The following is a 21,064-nucleotide window of genomic DNA, read 5'->3' on the forward strand; positions in this document are numbered from 1 at the left end:
TCCCTCTGTTAGTCTTGCAACTTTTCTCATGCCTGTTGTTTCAGGGCTCACAGGAAAACATGCAATTACCCCCAGACAGCATTTCTCTTCTGATTGCCAGAAGAAAGGTGACACACACTTTCAGCAGAAAAATTAATGCTTAATGTCCCCCTCAAATAAATCCACCTTCATTCCAAAACTAATGAGAATATGCAAGAAGTAGGCAGGCAGAGATACCTTTTATAAAGGAATTCCCCAGCTGCTACTGCAAGTGGACGGTGAGTGGTATAAACAAACTGGTATAGCATTTCACAGTCTTCAGCTGATAACACATCCTCACAGTTCCTAAGCAAAAATAACAACGGAAGTTATAGTCCAGGTTTATCTGCAAAGAATAGCATGAATTCTATGTCCAGCTTTTACTAGACTCGATTCTTCATAACCGTGCAACTTGTTCACACAGTTATGTGTGAATTTTTGTAGGGCATTTCTAAAAATGCTCTCAAACAAAATTGGCAGCGTTCTCTTACTCACTGTGTAGAGAAACAGAGGTCTGTGTAACCCATGACAAATCAGGTGCACTGCATAGACACGAACATTAATTTAAAGTATAATTACAGATTATTAGTGATCATGGTAAAAAGAGTAATAGCAATAAAACAGGAAAATCATGCCTTTATGCTTAGATTTTCATCATAGAAGACAACAATTAGAAACCTTCGTTCTGTAGTATAAGTTATTTTAAAGTTATTTCTTCCCGTATTTTAAAACCTATATTCTATTACACTAGAGTCCCATGTAAAAAGAAATCAAAACACATTCTTGATGGCATGCTTATGTCTGTGACCTCTCTGCACAAACACATTCAAAGTCATGACTTTTTTCATTCAGATACACATCTTGAGAACACCACATGCCAAATAGTACACCTAGAACACTCTCTGAGAGGTAGAAATGGTATTCATATATTTACAGGAAAGAAACTGAAGCATCAAAGTTGAACAACCCAATGAAGAGGTACCAGAGCAGTGAAGTCCAAAGCCAGGATTACAGTTTCCAAATACCTGCTTCTTGCTGCCACAACAATGTCACTGGAATAGGCTACTCCAGAGAATGAAAGAGCAACATATGAGATCCTTACACTTACTATACCCAGGTGAGAGGAAAGGGTTTTTATTGATCACTGCATTCTATCCTCAAGTAGTAACATTATAAAACCATCCACAGCTGTGGTCCAACACCCTCTCCACAACTGAGGACTCATGCTATTCTCCTACTAACAGTGATGTCTACAAAAAATCAGCAGTCCTTCCTATGCTTGCCTATTTGTCTCCAATCCATTGCATCCTTTAGCATCCTCACAAGTCACAAAGCCCCAGAATATCCTCCAACCTGACTGAAAAGAAGTGAGCTCACATTAGGTGAGATTATCACTGGAGCATCCATTAAAAAGATCTTTAAATGAAAGTGTTAATGGTATGTCTCCAAAAGTGATGAATCAGTCTCACAGGATAATGTGAAATAAAAGCTGCCTTACATACTTAATGCGTGTTGTGGTGAACTCTTTAAACATGAAATTACCTTGTGAATCTATTTACAGTAATACAACATATAGGAAGTGTAAAGGAATATATATCAAGAAATTGCCATAAAGAGAAATATTTGTGTCACTCATTTAACTATCTACAGAACTGGGAAAGTAGAGTAAAAATGTATTTATTGATGTTAAAACAGTAAAAAAATGAAAGAAGTAATATGGTTTTATGGTGCATTAGAGCACATGAATAAGCAGTGATGTATCCTGTGAAGCCATGAATAATCAAATTTATTAAACTTCTACAAGTTTAACAAGTGAGAGTAAAACAAAGAATGACAACAAAGAGCACTTACAGGAATAAAAAGACATGATGTAATAAATATTAAAATGCTATGGGGAATTTACAGAAAAAAAATTGCAGTCTGACCATGTTTCTGTCATTCTTTTGAATGTCAATCTATTATTGAGTTCTTTGAAAACACTACTTTCCATGAAGATGTCTTTGTCATTTTTTCTCTATATATATTTTTTTCAAAACCAGTGGACAGCTGGGATTATAAGAAATTTCACCAGCACACAGTGATCTAGACTGAATTAATACAGAATCAAAGAGCATTGAGGATGGTCAACACCTCTGCAGATCATCTGCTCTTACCCCCTGCTGCAGCAGGTTGATGTGTCCAATCCATGAAGTCGAGGACTCTACAACATCTCTGGCAATGTGTTCCAGTATTGGATCACTCCCACAGTGAAAAACCTTTTTCTTATGCTTAAATGAAATCTCCTGTATGAACATGCCAGTCAAGTGCACACGTTTTTTATATTTAATTTTTTTCTTCTTTATATTTCAGGTTTTCTCTTTTTAGCATATTTATAGAAATAATGAATGCAATATCTAAAAATGTTTATATTTTAAAAGAGTTCCTTGACTAAATTGTTCAGATAGCTTGAAGAGCTCAGCAATACCTATCTCTCTGGACAGAAATTAAGGACCCTTCCTTTCCAGTAATAATGAAACTGCTTTTCCATAGGTATTTTCTATCCTTAGAAAAGAACCTGGGAATGCTGGTGGATGTCAGAGTCCAGAGTATCCCTCTGGCTGCCCTGGATGACTTGAGCCCCTGGCAAAGAGCCCAGGAACCTTTGCAGCAAATCAAAAACTTCTATTTCAGCCCATGGGAAAGGCTGCCGACCTTATATGAGGAATTACAAGCAAAAAGGGTTGGAGTAGTGTAATAGAGAAATTGACACAGGGTGGAAAAGTAGAATTTTGGGATTTTTAGAATGAAATTCAGGGGTACAAGATGAAGGAATCTGGGCATGCCCTAGCTTCTTCTTCCTTCTTCTCATCTTCCATGTCTTGGTGTGATGGTGACACTTTTCTATTGGTTTAGGATAGGGACACATTGTCCAACGTAGATTTCAGGTATTGGTACGGGAACTGTAAACATGGTACATGTAATTTTGGGTATATAATGTGGGAGCCACCTGGGGTGAGAAGGAGACTGCGATGGCTTCTGTGCTAGCTGGACCTCAGCAGGTCAGAGAGAAACTATTAGATAAGAAAAAATAAACAACCTTGAAAATTCGGTTTCATGCATTCCAGACCTCTTCTTCAGCGGCCGGGCTAGGGAAAAAAGGACTTTCACACTGCTGGGTTCTTGCCAAGTGACCCTGACAGATGGATACCAAATTGAACATGAGCCACCAATGTTTTCTTGCTGAAAAGAAGGTGAATGGTATCTCAATCTGCATTAAGCATTACCAGCAGGTTTGGAGAGGTGATCCTTCCCCTCTACACAGCACTGGTGAAGCCACACCTGGAGTGCTGTGTCCAGGACTGGGCTCCCCAGTACAAAAGACAGACTGGGGAGAGACCAAGAAAGTGTCACAAGGATGATCTGGATCATCTCTCCTTTGAGGAAAGGTCAAGGGAACTGGGACTCAGCCTGGAAGAAAGAAGGTTCAGGGGAATCTTAGCAATGTGTGTAAGTACTTGGTGGTGAGAATAAGGAGACTGAGACAGGCTTCTGCTCCTGGTGCTCAGGACCAAAAGCAACAGGCACAAACAAAAACAAAGGAAGCTCCTTCTGAAAACCAGAAAACAAAAAATTACATTTTTACTGTGAGGGTGACAGAGAACTGGCACAGGCTGCCAAGGGAGGCTGTGGAGTCTCCATTGCTGGAGATACTCAAAAACCATACAGATGCAGTCCTGGGCAATGCGCTCTATGTGGCTGTTCTTCAGTGGAGGCTGGACCAGACAATCCTTCTAACTTCAGCCATTCTGTGACTTCCAAAATCCCAACCTCTCCATTTTTAACTTTTTCTCCTAAGAGGTTGGGGATTTACCCATTACATTAATCTAGTGCAGTATTATTTCCTCCCTCGTTGAGACATAAGTTGCTCCAGCTGCAAATGAAGCACCCCCAAACAGCAAAGAAAAGGAAAGGAGAAGAATCCATTTCCTTTGCAACACAGGCTGACAGACACTCCTGACATGACCTGAGCACCTGATCTGCTTTTTCCTTTCTTGACTGGGAGGGAATACCTGTGTGCACTGCTACTACTATTACTGTTCAACCTCTACTCTCTGACCATGATGAGGTTTAGGCCTATAACTCCCACTGAAATGAGCGCTCACACATTTTACCTGCCTCTGCAAGCAGCAGCACCTGACTACACCTGCAACCACCAGCACTAACTCTACTTTACTAAACGGGTGTCTTTCTTTTTTACATCCATCAGGCAATCATTAACCACACAAAGAATACTTCAAATACAGCAGTAATACTGCTGCAAATTTACAGCCCTCAGAATGCTGAGCAACAAATAAAGGTTAAGCCAGAAGTGCCTGCCAGTGTTTAGGTGCCTAAAAATAAACAGCCATGGCCTTCCACATACCAATCTCATGACATACCATTTTCTCTGCACTTCAGTGTGAACATGTCCCAGTCTTCATGTCTGAGAAGAAACTGGGACATTCTAGAAAGAAATCACAGACCCATTTTGTTCTGCGTTTGGCACCAGTTGAAAGATTTCATATTTTGCTTTTTGCTTCATTTTGCTGCATGCAAAATGTATGACTGCTGGAGTAGCTCTCTGCTGTTGCTCACACCAAGGACAACCATCAAAATCACAAGAGTAAAACAGAAACATGCCTGATGCACTTTACAGAGTTTTACACTAGTCTTTGTTTTTAGTGGCTGTGCAGGGTAAGATCTGGTACACATTATGGTTATGACAGTCCAAGGTATAGCATCTCAATCAAAAAAGAATCTCGTCACTTTGCATTTAAAATTAAGTCAAGTTAAACATCCAAATCTGCAGATGTATTTGTAAAAGCAGTATATGTGCACAGAGCACTATCAACAACAAAAAAAATAGTATGTTAAACGTATTCTAATGTCTGCAATAAAAATTTTAAGTACAAAAAATCATGTACTACTAAACTGCTCTGCAATCTCACTCTCGCTCCTCTGCTCTCATTGCAGGTTATTTCAAGACATACTTTGGTGATCAGCAAAATGACAATACAGTTGCCACTAAAATGTAACAATACTCCTTTCCCACCCACTGTACAATGGGATTAGCATGTTGCAATACATTGTGATTATACTGTGGCAGACCGATGTGTTTTGTGTTAAAATTCAGTTTAATTTCTAGTTACGTTTCACTAAAGTAAATCAAAGTAATTTTCCCCTGGGCTATTTATATATTCAAGCTAAATGTAGGTTTGTGCCCCTACTCACACCACCTGCAACCTTTCCCCATGCATCTTCTGTGGTTACCTAATTACTTTTGCCACTCTTTTCCAAAATCCCTCTACGTTTTTAGGTATTTAAGCTCACAAAAATTAGCAGAATTGTCTAGCAGTAGGTACACTGAACTAATTTGCTTCCTAAAAAGCAATGCTTTTTTTACCTTAGTCTCTCATTGTCACTCGTTTTCTTCCTCTTTTGTTCCTTCCTAGTTCTATTCCCTGTCAGATCTTTTGCAACATTAATGCTAACAATTATGCATAATTCAGTACCATTAATAATTTCTATTATGCTAAACCTCATACGCTCATTTCCATTTCAGGATTACATCATGCTGTGAAAAAAACCCAGAAATCTACTAGCCCAAAGACTGCATTCAATTGAGACAACATGCAACAAACAAGAAGGAAAAAATCTCACCTCACAGAGATACACAAGAAGAAAATACAAATATAAATTTGAGAAAAACTAAGTATATGCATAGCAAGAGAGTTCTGAATCAACACTGGGATTTTTTTTAATAATGTAACACATATAAGTGAATTGAAAAGATGAGTGTTTTCACTGCCTCTCTAGCTATCAAGAGAGAGAATGTAAAGGCAGAGCAACTTTATGGGGCAGTAGTACACAGCATAGTCAGTGTATACAGAACTGGAATGCAGTGATGGTTGAGAGATGATCAAACCTGTTACTACCATACATGAAGCACAGCTCTGCTGCCACAGTAAAACATCAGAAAAATGCCCAATTAGCAATGGTCAATTAGGTCTTGCTGCTACGCTAACCCAAAAGACAACTATGGAAGTCAGTCAAAGAAAGTTACTGACATAACGTATTTTTCCCAAGAAAAATTACCCAACTGAGTAATTGGATGAAAAAAGCTATTACTGGATGACTTATGACATAACAAAATATCTACTCCAAGATTAGAGACATGTTCTGAAGGTCTGTACCTCACCAGTGAAGACTATATTTTTTTAAAAAATTAGTGATTCCAGATCAAATAGAGAGAATTCAGATAGAGATTCTTTCCAGTAGCTCTAAAAATAGCTTTCAGAAACTTGATCTGAAAGGTCTCACACATCTCACTAAAAACCCAAATTGGGCCACTTGAATTCAGTTGCCAAATTTGAAGATGACAAAAATTAGTCATTATAAGAGAAGACAAGACAGCATGGCAAAAGTGGCAAAAATTTTATTACACCAATGCATACTAGTAGCCATACCATTTATGCAAGCTGTCATGTATTACTTTATCATCCCTTTTGAGGCAGTGGAGTTGCTGTCCCCAGCTCAATTTCATGCTTTACTGCATGTAACAAGCAGCACCACTGCTCAATATCCAGACACAGCTTTTGAGCTATGAGACAAACCTATTTGAGACACATTAGCCCTCCAAGTCTTTGTTTCTGCAGTGCCAGCAGCAAGTCCTTTCTGCCACTATTGCAGGTACTAAGGCATCAGCTTTTCCCCTGCTAGAAAAGGATCTTGATGGAGGCTCTTATTAAGAAGCCTGTACATGTGACAGCTATATTGTCTGCATTCTCTTCACACAGAGTTATAGACTGGTCAGAACTACTCTTATCAAAGAGAAGAGCTGTTGTTGAATTTGCTTATTGAGTCTCCAATGCATACTTTCACCACTCCAATAATTATGCCAAATCAGCAGGGCTCAGAACAATTGTGGGGGTACAGTGGGAGAAAGCAAGATGGCTATGCAACCAATGAGCAAAAATAAAGAATGTATTTGTTAGGTTTCTACATAGCTTAATTAAAAACAATTTCATAATGTGTTAATTTTACTTATGAAAATTGCATCTTATGATGGGAAAATATAATTCAGAAAAATTTAGATGGCATTTATTCACACTGGAAACCATATTTAAGCAAAATTCTGAAAAAATTGCTTCAGGGAAAAAGAAACATTAATCAAACTTTTATAGCTGCAGCTTGCATTAATGAGAACATAATCCCTTATAATAAAGCCAGAGATGATAAACAGCTGCAGTGCCAATATAGCTCTTGTTAATTCAGATACAGAACAAGTGCAGCCATAACTGGTGTATGGAATCTTTGTACTTCAACAATGGTGAGCTGCTCCTCCTAGCACAGGGACATGTTATCCATGGACACACCATTGTGCTTTGTTCCTACAGCTAGGCACCATGGGGAACCAAGGGATGTAGAAATGGACATTGTGAACACAGGAACAATACAGCTGTCCCTACTACTAGTGAGGCCCAAACAACAGCACTACCTTCAGAAGAGGATGCAGTGCTCACAGCATCATATGCTGTTCTGCTGTGCCTATTGAAGGAGGCCTGGAAAAATGCCATTCAAGCCAGTAGAATGTGAAGTGAGACAAAAGACAATAAAGCAGCACCTCAATATACAAACATACTTGAAATTTAATGTAAATATCTACAGCACCATATTAGTTGGACCACCACAGCCTACATGATCCTCTAGCAATGAATAATACTTCAGACTTAAATAGAGAAGCAGATCCTACAAGGCTATTGGATAATGTCTCATGCTGTACATGGAAATAAGCATCTGCATCACCAAAATTCAACTTACACTCTCAGATAGAGGAAACACTAAGTCTTAACGTCTCAACTGTATTATCAATGGAATGCAGTGAAGTTTTTATTCCCATTTTGCTTTGAAAAAGAGGGACAGAAAATTTACTCTACACATATTTTGTGAATAAAGACATTTCTAAAATAAACATGCTGCTCAATGATGTATCAGAAAAAGATTTATACTTCTGTAATATTAAGTGTAATTCTTCCCCACACTTCCAGCTTGCCATTATTCTACCAATCTATGGCTGGCAGGTAAATTTCCCAAGAAAACAACTCTTCTGTTAGTTTTCTACCTCAGAAAATCACACACTTGCTCATTTCTTGTCAGTCAGTCTGCTATGGGCTCAAAGGCTACCAGACTCTCTGCCCTGGAGCCAAGAATCTGAAAGTCCAAATTCTAGCAACAGGCTCAAAGCTTCCTGCATCAGGTGCAAAGACAGGGAAGAGGGCAGAGTTCTCCAAGTTCCTGGTCAAAGCCTGACAATCCTGGGACAGAAGATGGGGTGGGAATCCCATCTTCAGTGGGAACTTCCCCCAGGAAGTCAAATGCTCCTTTTGAGAAAAGCCAAAATTAAAAAAAGGTGGAATTTCCTTTCAGAGGGAAACGTAAAGATATAAAAATGTAGTTTTCAGACTGAATCTCAGCACAAGGGTTTTCTTAACACTGGCATTTCCCACACAAGGAAAATGTCATGTCTTGAGCAGCTTTAACTGTAATGCATATCCTGCCAGAAGAAACTGTTTCCCAACAAGTAAGTGATTACAGGAAGATTCATCAGGTTTGTACCTGGATCTTGTTGGCATTAAAACAATACAGTAAATTAAAAAAGAAATTATTTACTGTGACATAAGCATCAAGAGTTTCATGGCTTGAACTGCTACTTCATGGTCCTTGTCCAGAGGCATGGACACAATTCGATCCTAATGGATGTAAAATGACAATAAAAAGATGTAACATGGTTTGTTCTCAATAAACATGTATTTTTGCTACAGCTAGATCATCTACACTAGTACAGCAGAGATTTATTTTTATTTCAGCAGCTATTTCCTAAGAGACATAAGGCAACTTGATTACTACCAAGTAGTTCCCCAGCCCCTGAAAGTTAACAGCATGTTAATTTTTTAACTGAATTAATCATGCAGTAATATGATATTTTTATACATGCAATGTATGCGTTCACAAGAAATTAACTACACACTACAAATTAAAAGTGACTGACAACTTGTTTCTAAGATGTTACTACTAGCACTTCAGTATGTTAAATGAAGGTAAGCCTCAAATTACAAGTATTATCTAATCAGTTTCTCCCCCTAACAGTAAAGTGCCTGCACCTACACATTACAGAAGTCAGTGCCTTGCTGAAAAGACAGAGTTTAAGTCATAAAGATACCTCATGGCATATCAGCAATACTGCTGACCTCCAGAATTCACAATATTTTAACTTAGTACACATGCAAACAGCTCAAAACACTGAAAATTTTCCCATCCCATGAAACCAGGAACTTGCACACTTCAGTGTGGCCTATATCTTTAAGACATATTACACCTTTAGACTTGCTTGATTTGGAACAATTTTAGTTTCCCCATTTAACACATGGTTTCTAAATCTCTACATTCATTTTCCTTTGCACCTTCCTTTTTCTCACAGTCCAGATGGAAGGTGTCTAAATCTACAAATCCTGAGTCTGAACACTCAAGGGTAATAGGAGGGAGCACATGTAACTCCCATTTGAAAGAAATTAATTGATGGTTATATGATTACACTCCCCACCACTGAGAAAGCTTGCTTTAAACTTTGAAACTGGTATTTTGTGTGTAGCTGTGTGGATTTCTTTTGTTTAGAGGGGAAGGAGTTGATTTTGGGTGGGGGTTTATTAACTGGGAGATGGAGTTAGCAATAATCCATTTATACTGCATCCTCCACACAGGGAGATGGCAGCACAAACAGCCTGGAGCTATTTCATCATTCTTTATTGAAAACCAATCCTGCATTTGGTTACAGAGCTTACAGTAGTCAGAAAGATAAGGGACTAACACATAATCATTTAAAACAGGGGTCAATCTTAGTTAGCTGAGTTTAATTCTGAGTAACTTATTACTAGGATACCAATATCAATCAATTTCATGTTCTTTGAGGATATGTAATAGGTATTTTTCACTACTAGGAATTGCTTTGTCACACAGGTAAGCCCTACACCTTTTGCACAAAGGCCATGGGTTTGCCACCATATGCAGGCATTGATTTGCCCTGACATTAAATAATGTCCTCATTCACAGGGACTGAGATATCAATCACATAATCTTGAGCTTTCTTACTCAAATACTGAGAAGGTGCAACCCTGCTAGGGTAAGAACAGCTGATAAAATCCTTAGCAATGCCAAGGTTAAAAAAAGTAAAGGGTTTACTCCCTAAATGAGTCAGGATATTGGAATATGATAAAGGCAGAGTACAGGGTCAGTGAAGCCATGAAACAAGCTCTCAAAACTACCTGATTTGTTCAGAAAGGAGATACAGGATTCTTCTTCAAGATTGATACTGACATGGTAGATCAAGAGAGCCATTTCCACATCAGTGTGATACATGGACAGACAGTCCACTATCTACAAGGCTAACCCATTATCAGGGGCAGCAAAAAGAGGACCTTTAGCATAGGAAAATCTTTGTCATCTGGCAAAGATCCTGTAAAAATACCTGGGCTAATCTGGACAAATGGTGGAGATAACTGACCACAGTGCATGTCAATAGCATTTTGTGTGAACTGAAGTGAAATGGAAGAGTTCATAGGAACAGAAAGAAACATCCCTCCCTGCAGAACTCCATCTATTCAGTCAACAAGGCTGTTTCTGCAAGAGTCTAAGATCCTCTCAGTGTGGGGAGGATCAGCTCTGATCAAAACATCAGTCCCTGTGTATACACCCAACCTAGACTTAAAAAACCAGCAAACTGTAATTTATTTACCTTGAATCTGTTAGTAAAGAGATCCATCCTGGAAACAAGTTCTTTTCTACTATAAATTCCCTGCAGTCCCAGCAGACACTTCAACCGCACTTCAGCTTGCTGTAAGACAAAGAGAAATTGGCTAACAGTAAAATACATGTATCTTTCTTAGTCATTATAAGCATTTATATAATGTAAATAAGAGCTCTTTGTGAGTGCCTACAGCAGACTACCCAAATGCTGCCTCATCTTCTTTATTAGTGACATCAGTACCAGTTTGTTTGTGTGTACACACGCTCATCTCCCTCCCTCACACACAGAGGAAGCCTGCAGTGAGCCAAACTCAAAGGTAACATCAAAGTTTGTGTTAGGCTCCCTAAGAGTCAAAGGAACTCTCACAGACCACAGTTAATAAAAGCAACAGAATGCATAAGATACAAGGATTGTGCTCTTCATGTTAAAGATACAAAGACAGGTGTATGGATGACCTACTTAGTATACAACCAGCACTCTCCCATACATCAGACTTTGCTTGTTTCTTTTCAACAGCTGACTGGGACAATTGTTAAAAATAGACAAGGAGTCCAAGACATTACAGATTTATTTAGATTCCCAGAGGAAGAGGTACAACTTAGACATGCACTGGCTTATCACTGTGGATTTTTATAGAGTTAAGCATCATGCCTTCTCCCTATTTCTGTTTTACACTAGAACATAGTATTTTAAGAATTGTAGGAAAAGGGTTGTTTTTAATTCAGCCTAATTACTTAATTTAGGCAAAATATACTTATCCATACAAGGTGTTATTTCATACTATTAGTACTACTGCTTCATAGATGCTTCAAAAAGAAGACTTTTCCTTAGCCAACTTTTCAATTATCTCATGTATATTGTTACATCATTCAAGGTACAAAGCTTTAAATGGAATTAGGAAAATGATTTTGATGAACCAACATAGAAAAATCATGTGTTCTGAAATTGATAATGTTAAGCATATCAGCAGAGACACTAAGATGAACTGTAGGCTTTGAATCAGTCTATTCATATTTCTTTCTTAATTCCTCTTGCTAATAAAAGCAATAAGAATAAACATGGAAATCCAAGAAAGGAGACCACCTACACACAGGCTATCCATTGCTACAAGTTCCTGTTCACCTGCTTAGATGGAAAGCCAAGGATGATACCGAATGGCAGGCTTTGACTAACAGTTTTGTTTAAGACAGCTTTTGGCTAGAAATACAAAATTAAAGATCAACAAGTAACAATGTACACTGCTCTCTAATCTGCCCATGTCACACCAGCAGTACTTATTCTGTACTTTAATTTTAAAGTCTCTGAGGAAGAGACTGCTGCCCACACCTGCTGCTTCCTACCAGCACAGAACTCACTCACAGACAGTCCCAAGGTGGTACCCATCACTGCACACTGGCACAAACTCAGCTCAGCCAACGTACTGCAAAACTGGCTTGGGTTCTTTGGTTCTTTCAGATGCCCTTGGTTCTTTGTCACAACATTCTTGTGAATAGGGACTGAATTTTTGTGTGGGGAAAGCAACAACAGTGCGCTGTTTTGCCGAATGTTCATATAGCTTTTGGCACATGCCTGGTGATGTCATTTCTCAGCCAGGTGGAGTCAAGCATACACCTTCAAAAGTGTAACACATTAAAGTGTACCATCCCCCTTCTGAGGCATCCTGTTCCCATCCAAAAGCTCTCAGTCACAACCTCACACATGTATGTTTCTTTAAGTGCTGAGAAAATTAACTCTAGTAAACAGAAACATATAACTAATCTATGACTACTTCTGTTATTTTTCCTAAGTTTTCATCTGCATTTTCCTTGCATCTCCTTCTCAACCACCTCCCCGTTTCTAAATTCAACATTCCCCATAGGGGGGAAGGATGTGAAGTAATGTTGAATGATCAAGAATATCTCACTACCTTAAGGTTCTTTCAACAGCAGAATCAGCAAAAACAAAACATCCAGCCACTTACTCCCCTCACCAGAACTACCATTCTAATCTCGACAAAAAACCTGCTTGTTTGGTCCTTTGAAGCTGTGACAGATTGAAGGGGAATTATGTAAGCACATTTTCAGGATACTCTGAACACATACACTATCCCTCAGCTGCATCATAGCACATTTTGATCCTGACCTGATGATAGAAAACATAAGTAAAGTGGTGGACAGCTCTAGTGACCTCAAAGTGCTCTGCACAGGCTCCAGCACTGCTTGAACACATTCAGTTATGAGATTTCAGCCCCACTACTATCACAGAGATGGCGCTGTTCAATAAAACCTTACAGATACAGGCTGGGACCTGGATGGTTTGATAGGACTGCTGAGTCAACACTTCCCAGATTATGAACTGGGAAGGTCTACTTCTGAGTTACTCCTGGACAGCAAAGACAACCCAACTGTATTTCAAGACAAAACAATTTTAAAAACTGCTCTCCCTCCCCAGCCCCTCAAAAAAAAAAAAAAAAAAAAAAATCAATGACAATATATAAAAAATACTGCTGCCCTGTTGGTGCTCTCATTTTAAAATCAGGCAATTTTACAGTGGCTGAAAATCACAAAGCACAGCCAGGACTGCAGCCACCAGTAGTGGCACACTACCAGGTCTCAACCAAATGCAGGATATGGACGACACCTCACTTTATCTCACTCTTCTTGCATTTGCATTGCTTTCAGATAAAAACAGCCTTAGAAAAAAAGCCAACTATTTCCAGTTTCCAGTAAATGGCGCTGGGTGAGCTGTGTGCATTAATTAGAGACACCAGCTGTTAACTTTCACTGCAGAGTACTGCAAATGAAGACACATCATCTTCCAGAAAAAAGATTTTTTTTCTTTTGAGAATTCTCCAAACTGAGCACGTACTAAAAAGACACTGTGATCAGACAAAACCTATGTATGAACAAACGACGGCTCTTGATAGATTTGTCCTAAAATCCCAAATGGCACCTTCCGAGGGACGGCAGCGGGAGCCTCGCGCGCCCCCTGCTGGCGCCCTGGCAGAGTACAGCCCGGTCCGCCCAGCACCGACACCAACCCCGCCACGGCCCAGCACCGACAGACACCTTCAAAGGCGGCCTGCACAACTACAGCGTGTCGATTTCGCTAATTAGCCGTTCCTGATAAACATTCCTATCCCCCTGAAGTCTCTCATGCCTTTTCGAAGCAAGAGAAAAAGTGTATTTTCACAGAAGCACAGAACAGGTCAGGTTGGAAGGGACCACAGTGGTGCATCTGGTCCATCTGATTGGTCCATCTGGTCCAACCTCCCTGCTCAAGCAGGGTCATCCCAGCACAGGATGGTGTCCAGACAGTTCTGAACATCTCCAGTGAGGGAGACTCCACAACCTCTCTGGGCAATCTCCTCTAGGGAACAGTCACCCACACAATAAAGAAATTCTTCCTCATGTTCCAGTGCAACTTCCCGAGTATCAGATTTTACCCACTGCCTATTGTTCTACTGCTTGATGTTTTGGACTTACTGACTTATTTTGGTTTTTTTTGCTTGTCTGTTTTGGTGGTATTTGGAGGATTTTTAAAAGTGCCTCTACCAATAAATGAAAAAAAAAAAAAAAAAACTATAAGTAAATGAGAAAAAACCCTTTGGGAAATGGCTGGACTTCCTGTAAATATTTTGTGTATCTATCTAACTGCCCATGAGAAATGCAACATTGAAGACTATTCTACTACAATAGAATTGTAGTAGGCAATATTTATTTATTCATTTTTTATAAATCTAAACAAAATTTTAAATGTCAATCAAGCCTAAAAGCAGAACTTCAGTCAACATTTAACCCTCTGAAAGGATATAAGCCATTTTATGGTTCAGAAATAACTCCCAATTCAGTAACATAAATATAACTGGACATACAGGGATTCACACAGACTGGAAAAAGTGTTCTCGGTTATTTAGTGTTAAAATTGCTTTTAAAATAGACTTCGAAATGCGGAAGAAAGTAAATTCTTATTGTACTACCACAGTCTTAAAGATCTACTCTCAAGAATTTAAATGCCAGGATTCTTTCAAAAAAATTTAAAACAAAAAAACCTAATGTACTAAGTAAAAAAAAAAATTAAAATTTACCTTATCATACAGCATCCACCCAACATATTTTAAGTAGCTATCATTCAAAAAAGCATCTGGGGACATTTTAATCCAGCTGCCAATTTCTTCAATGCAAGTTGCTCTGATCTCAGGGATAACATCACTGTGAAATTATAAAATCATGATATTAATACATTAAAAATTAATTTTAAAACAGATTTTATTATTTGCAATATTTTTATGTTCTGGAATTTCAAAAGCACATATAATTCAAATTATTCCAAGTATTTCTGTATTAATATTATAAGTTACTCTTCAGTCAATACTAAGGCTACTTTTAGCCACAAACTATTTTGCAATTCTGGATATCTTCTCACTCATGAATGCACTGCTCTACAGCCAGCAGGAAGAATTGAAAGGACACACCAGAGAGGTCCTTTTGGAAGCCCAGATTCTTAAAAATAATTTAACTGCTACACTTTCCTTGACACCATCAGTGCCTCCAGGATGTTTAACTTGATTCTCGTATCTGTACAATCCGAGCGAGAGTTCTGGGGAATGCAGTACACGTCACAGCTTTGTTTTCACTCTTACCGGTAACGGTTTAGAAATGTCCCTTTGAAAATAGCATTCATCATGTTCTGTATCTCTAGAAGTTTATGCTCATACTGAAATACAAAAAGAACTGAATGTTAATATTGGTCCCACAATTCACTACACATGAAGAATTTTCATTAGGGCCCTTGGAATGCTACTGTGATGCAAACTGCTGGTGTTTACACATGGTACCAACATAAAATGAGGGGCCTGTATCTGCACTAGCAACTGGCCTTTCTGTGGCTACATCCTGAGGAAAGATTTATTGGATACCAACTGCTAGCCTTGGGAAACAAGCTACTAGTTTGATACAGTGAGTCTTAATCTATCAGAAATTACACAAAGATACAGCACAAGTATTATGCGATCTTCACATACATATCCAAATTCTCTTTTCATGTACTTAAACAGAGATGGAAAAAAGGCAAAGGAATTTTCAAAATACACAATGAGTGCATTAAAAAACTGAATCCTGAAAATGTAGGTAGGAATTTCTGAAAATCCAAGTCACCTAATAAAAATATTCTCTCATCAACAGCATCAGGAAGGGTGACAAGTTTGGGTTTTCCGTCCAACACACTCATTTCCTCTGTCTTTCCCATAAGATCAGACTTACAATGATACTAAAATATCCTGTCTCACCCAAACACTCCTCCCCACAAAAAGGGTACTGTCTCTGTAACAGAGAATCCCACAGACATCTAAAACTCAGAACAGAGATATGCAATTCTAAGGTCAGGATACAAGGAACTACACCTGATGTTCATTCATCAAGTCACCTTCTCCCTCAAGCCAGAGTTAATATTTACAGTTATAACTCTGCCTCTGGGAGTTAACAAGGAGCTGACTTTGAGCAGGGAAGAAACAACAGAAACTGAAAAGTAAAAATGATACAGGACATCCCTGATGTTCAATCAATTTTTATAAAGCACTTCAAGATGACACTCAGCCTGTGTCCCTTTTGATTCATCACTAAAATTTGGGCTTGTAATTTGTGCAAATATATACAAAATTGCACTTCCACAACACCAGAGCTACTGAGACAATTAAATTTGTGTGTAAATCCATATTTGTGTGACAATCAAGGGCTAATGACACCAATTTAGAAAAGCAACCAGTAGGACAGACATCACAAGAGCTAATGACACCAATTTAGAAAAGCAACCAGTAGGACAGACATCAGAGGTTAACAGTACATAGGGCAGTTTTTACCTGAGTCATGTTTGTACCACTTAATCCAGCCAGTCACACCTGCTCTGCACCATGCATTAGATAAACATATAAACCTCAAAGAATTGCACAGACCCAAAAGCAAGCAGCCAGCAATCCTTTTACACTTTCACAAATCTCCCATATAAGACATTTCCCTAACCTCTTTCCTTTTTCTCTCTAGCTGATCAAGTCTGTAACTGGTCCTCTTGCCACCTAGCCTCTTCTTCTCCACCTCATACAGTCTTTGAGCATTGTGTTTGCTGATATCAAGGTTCAGATGGATGCTTACAATTGCTGTCAGAAGTTTCATTGCTAAAAAAAAAACAAACCCAGCACAGTTAGCTTAGCTCAGAGATATGCAGCATAAATATATTCACCACTTTACCACAAAAAGAGTATGTTTAGCCAAATCTAGTTCATATTGGAAATATGAACACTACTAGATTATAGTGATTTGTTTTAAAATACAGTGCTTATTTTAAAGGCAATGATCAAAAAGGGAAAATTAACTTCTATTTCTGGTGATTTAAAACTTTTGGTCAGAGTTCTGTTCAAAGAAATCATTTACTGGGCAACTCTCTTGTATGTTTATGTAATTCTGACTTTTCTGCAAAAGAATCTAGAATTGTGGAACAGCCAATTGTTGGCAACCAAAAAAAAAAATTTTAAAAACAGTGAAGCTGGCTCAGAAATGGATGGGAATCTTAATATACTACTGGAATGGACAACAATTCATATTCCTCTAAGGATTGATGGATGGTTTAAACAGATTTCAAGTCAGCTTTTTGAGCCCTCAAAGCAAACATACTTTAGATTAATTACACTTTAAGTGCTCTTTGCATGGCAAAGAGGGTATTTACTGGCTTTAGGGGAAAAAGGTAGCAGCTTTAGTATCATCACACTGCATGAAACAAGAATGTGCAACAAGCAATGTTCTTTTTAGCACAGAGATCACAAGCATAGCAGTTCTCCAAGGGAAGCTTCTTAAGGTGAAGCATCTACTGCAACCTCATCACATTAGTTAGTGGAGGGAGAAAAACAACAAAATAGAAAACTGAAAAATCAGTTACTGAAAAATATAATACTCAGAACAGCAAAATTCTGAAGTCGGTCATGTCAAGCATTAAAGATTGCTTTATAAAGAAAAAATTGTGTTAGAGCTATTATATCTAAAGCATTTAAATTCAAATCCAATTTTGATACACATGGGAACAGTTTATATTACAAACATTCATACAACATATACTAGGAGGAAAATACTCTCAGTGCATAAGAGAATTGCTCCAGTAAATAGTTTTTCAGGTTAGAGCAGTTTTGTTAGTATACAAGTCAATAAAACTCAACACCTCTATAGCAACTCTGCAAGTGATTTTACCTGCCAAAGTGCTTGTGTGCCTGAATGCTCTGACCATGGAATCTGCTAACCCTGTAAGCAGTGAGATGATGGTGTCCATCAAGTAGTTATCATACAGGATGCTGCACTGGCACTGCTGGACAAGCACTGCAATGAATTCACAGAAATTGGCCTTGAACTTCTTCCAATAGGGTCCTGTTCTGATCAGTGGGTAGTCTTCATTGTCCTGCACAAGAAAGACAAGATGAGAGAAAACACACTACTTAGTTCAGCTTGTGCATTCCCATCTCTCCCACTGAACATCAGAGAGAGTTTTGCTGACAGTTTCACTTCATTCCCCGTAACTTTTTGCATGATTAGTATCCCAAAGTATTGACAAACAACTGGGATAAAAGCGAGCAGAGAGACAAAATAGCTTTATTCAAGCTACACAAAATAACAGCTCACATTTGAAAGCAATGTATGCAAGGCAGCTGTAAACAGACAGGAGGGAGAAAGTGTGTGAAGGCAGAGCAGAGTAAGTAACTTTCACTGGCATAAACTATGAGCACTCTTGGCTTATTCTACTTTCGCACAGGTAGCAGTGCTTCCCCACTTTCCTATCCTTCCTCTTCCTGCAAAAGTATGATAAAATCCAGGCAGAAAATTAAGTAAGTGAAAAGTGGAGACAAACAACTGTGGTGTGAACTGCCAGCCTGAGCAGTTTATCAGGCTAAAGCTTAATGCCAAATACTTGGTCATTCACCTATACGACCTGCACCTGGGTCTCCAAAAACCCCCACAGAAACAGTAAGTGGGCAATACCTTTGACATCATGCAAAAGGCAAGTTACAATAAAAACATAAGTGTCCACAGTATGGCTGATACTGCCAGGAGGAAAGCAGACAGAGGGAAGGTGAAATGACTTCTCACACAAAGGAGTGGAAAACACACTAGACAGACTTTGTAAATGGCAGCCTCAGTGTGAACATTTATTTCATGTATACCTCATAGATCCCAGGAATGGCTTAGAATATATTTGCATCTTCACAGTTTCCATGTGTGAGTGAAGTCAAGGAACTCCAAAACTCCACTCACTGTGGAAAACCTCTTCCGGAAGGCTGGCCACTACTCAGCTGGTCCTTCACCAGGGGGCAAACACCTTCTCAGCCACATTCTAACACGGCATCACACTCAGCATAACCTCCTGTGCTTATAAAGTATACTTCATGCCCTTTTCTTTGTAACTATGTTTCCAATGCAGAGGGGCTGCTCCTTCTTCCATGAGAAATACAAATACAGGATAATCACAGGGCTGGCTGCAACCCAAAGCACATCAGGAATTTGGAATATGCTCCTGACCATGCTGTAAGAGTCCGTTCAGAGCCTAACAGTAGCAGCAAGTGCCAAAACAGAAAGGGAAGCTTCCAGAAAGCCTCATTTAATGCTCTTTGATCATGACATGGACAGTAGAAAGGCCATCTACAGCTTCAGAAAATACCCACTTTATCACCATAGCTTACACCTCAATCTGAAAAGGAGCACAAAATACACAAAGATTTCTCACTTTTTAAGAGCATTTCTACTGCCCATGTTTATCACACTGGGATACTTTTTAATGATAACATGCACACTGTAATCATATACACAACATGAAGCACACATCACCTAAATTCAGGCACTTAACTTGAGATTCCCTTAGATTCCTTTCATAACTAGAGAAATAACTCTGCTTCCAGAAATCAAGTCAGATTAAGCCCTTAACACAGGTTCTTCCAGAGAACTATTCAAATCAATCAACAGAGTGATGTGAGCTCCTGCTGTGACTCAACCAGGAAATGTTTCCTTCTTTCATACAGGGTCTACAGAAAGGGAGGAAAGTCAAAATGAAGTGCCAACAAGGAGTTTAGATAAATTTCCCACAGAAAAAGCTATACTACAGTTGTGGATAACTACGACAGCCCTACCATGTCCACCGGCCAAGTAACTGTTAGGATCCAAGGATAGGCCATGAATTTCTTATACTGCAACCCAGTTTCCTGTAATGCAGGAGACAAAATTTTGAAAGCTTGTTAATGAAATGGCACAGATAATTCAGAGCTAAAAGCATTACAAAACATGCAACATATTTCAAAGGCCATTAGAACTGCAACCAATGTGTATTAGAGCTGACCCACACAAGCCAAAATAATACAGAAAAGCTAAATCCTTATCTGGGTTTTGTTGTTTGGGTTTTTTTTAATAACCAACGACAGAGGAAAGACACTTTTCTGCATTTTCTTGTTACTAATATGAGACGACTTGTTTCCAAATTTATAAGCAAACATATACAAAGTATAACCCTCATTATTAATCCTAAAATTAGGCTCCTCAGCAAGTCCAAGTATATAAAACCATTTTCAACATTTGGTATCTAGATGTGAAACATCTAAACCCTTAAAAAATAAACCATTCTGAGCTTTTCAAATTAGAGAGAAATGTTTTCATCACCAGTATGACTTGATTAAAAGATGTTTTCTCAACTCTGCAATTATTCCAAAACAAAAGGCATTAAATATAGAGCTCTTTATCAGGTTCAGTGAAGCACAAGTATTTCAATCCCCATCTAGCTGTACAGCTAAGCATCAAAGTTAGCTCTTCCCTTCCTAAATGTCTGAGCAACAAATGAGAAAGGAAAGAAAAACTACATAAGAGCAAAGAACTGCGAGAAGTAAATGTCACAAACAGGAACAAAAGCAGAAGAAACAGATTATCTTAAAATAAAAGAAAAACAAAAAACAGTGTAAAGACTGTCTCATAACTGAGGAATACCATGGCTCACAAAGATGAGATAAATGCCTCAATGACCATATTAAAGCTATTCTCTGTTTCCAGCATCACAGAATTACAGAAAGACTGAAATTGAGAGGGATTCTTTGCGATCATCTAATCCAACCCCACCTGCTCAAGCCAGGTCAGCCAGCGTAGGCTTCCCAGTGCAGTGTGCAACCTGCACCTCTGCTCTCAACTCCTGGAAATGTGGCTACCATAACTAATGCATATATGCATATATGCATAA

General features: G+C 38.7%; 1 protein-coding gene across 3 annotated transcripts in view; it reads right to left on the bottom strand.

Annotated features, from left to right (window-relative positions):
• The window catches only part of LOC110479395 (cohesin subunit SA-2), a 58,369-nt gene that overhangs the window by 26,312 nt on the left and 10,993 nt on the right, over positions 1-21,064 (bottom strand). For all 3 annotated transcript variants that reach the window (XM_021546678.2, XM_021546679.2, XM_021546681.2), the window contains 8 exons: positions 19,974-20,045; positions 18,049-18,253; positions 16,834-16,985; positions 15,459-15,532; positions 14,904-15,027; positions 10,826-10,924; positions 8,707-8,786; positions 217-324 (listed from right to left, as the gene is read on the bottom strand). In XM_021546678.2, coding sequence (XP_021402353.2) covers positions 217-324; positions 8,707-8,786; positions 10,826-10,924; positions 14,904-15,027; positions 15,459-15,532; positions 16,834-16,985; positions 18,049-18,253; positions 19,974-20,045 — 914 coding nt within the window. The remainder of the gene's footprint in view (positions 1-216; positions 325-8,706; positions 8,787-10,825; positions 10,925-14,903; positions 15,028-15,458; positions 15,533-16,833; positions 16,986-18,048; positions 18,254-19,973; positions 20,046-21,064) is intronic.

The sequence above is a fragment of the Lonchura striata genome, chromosome 2, assembly GCF_046129695.1.
Source record: "Lonchura striata isolate bLonStr1 chromosome 2, bLonStr1.mat, whole genome shotgun sequence".
In the NCBI taxonomy this organism is placed as follows: Eukaryota; Metazoa; Chordata; class Aves; order Passeriformes; family Estrildidae; genus Lonchura; species Lonchura striata.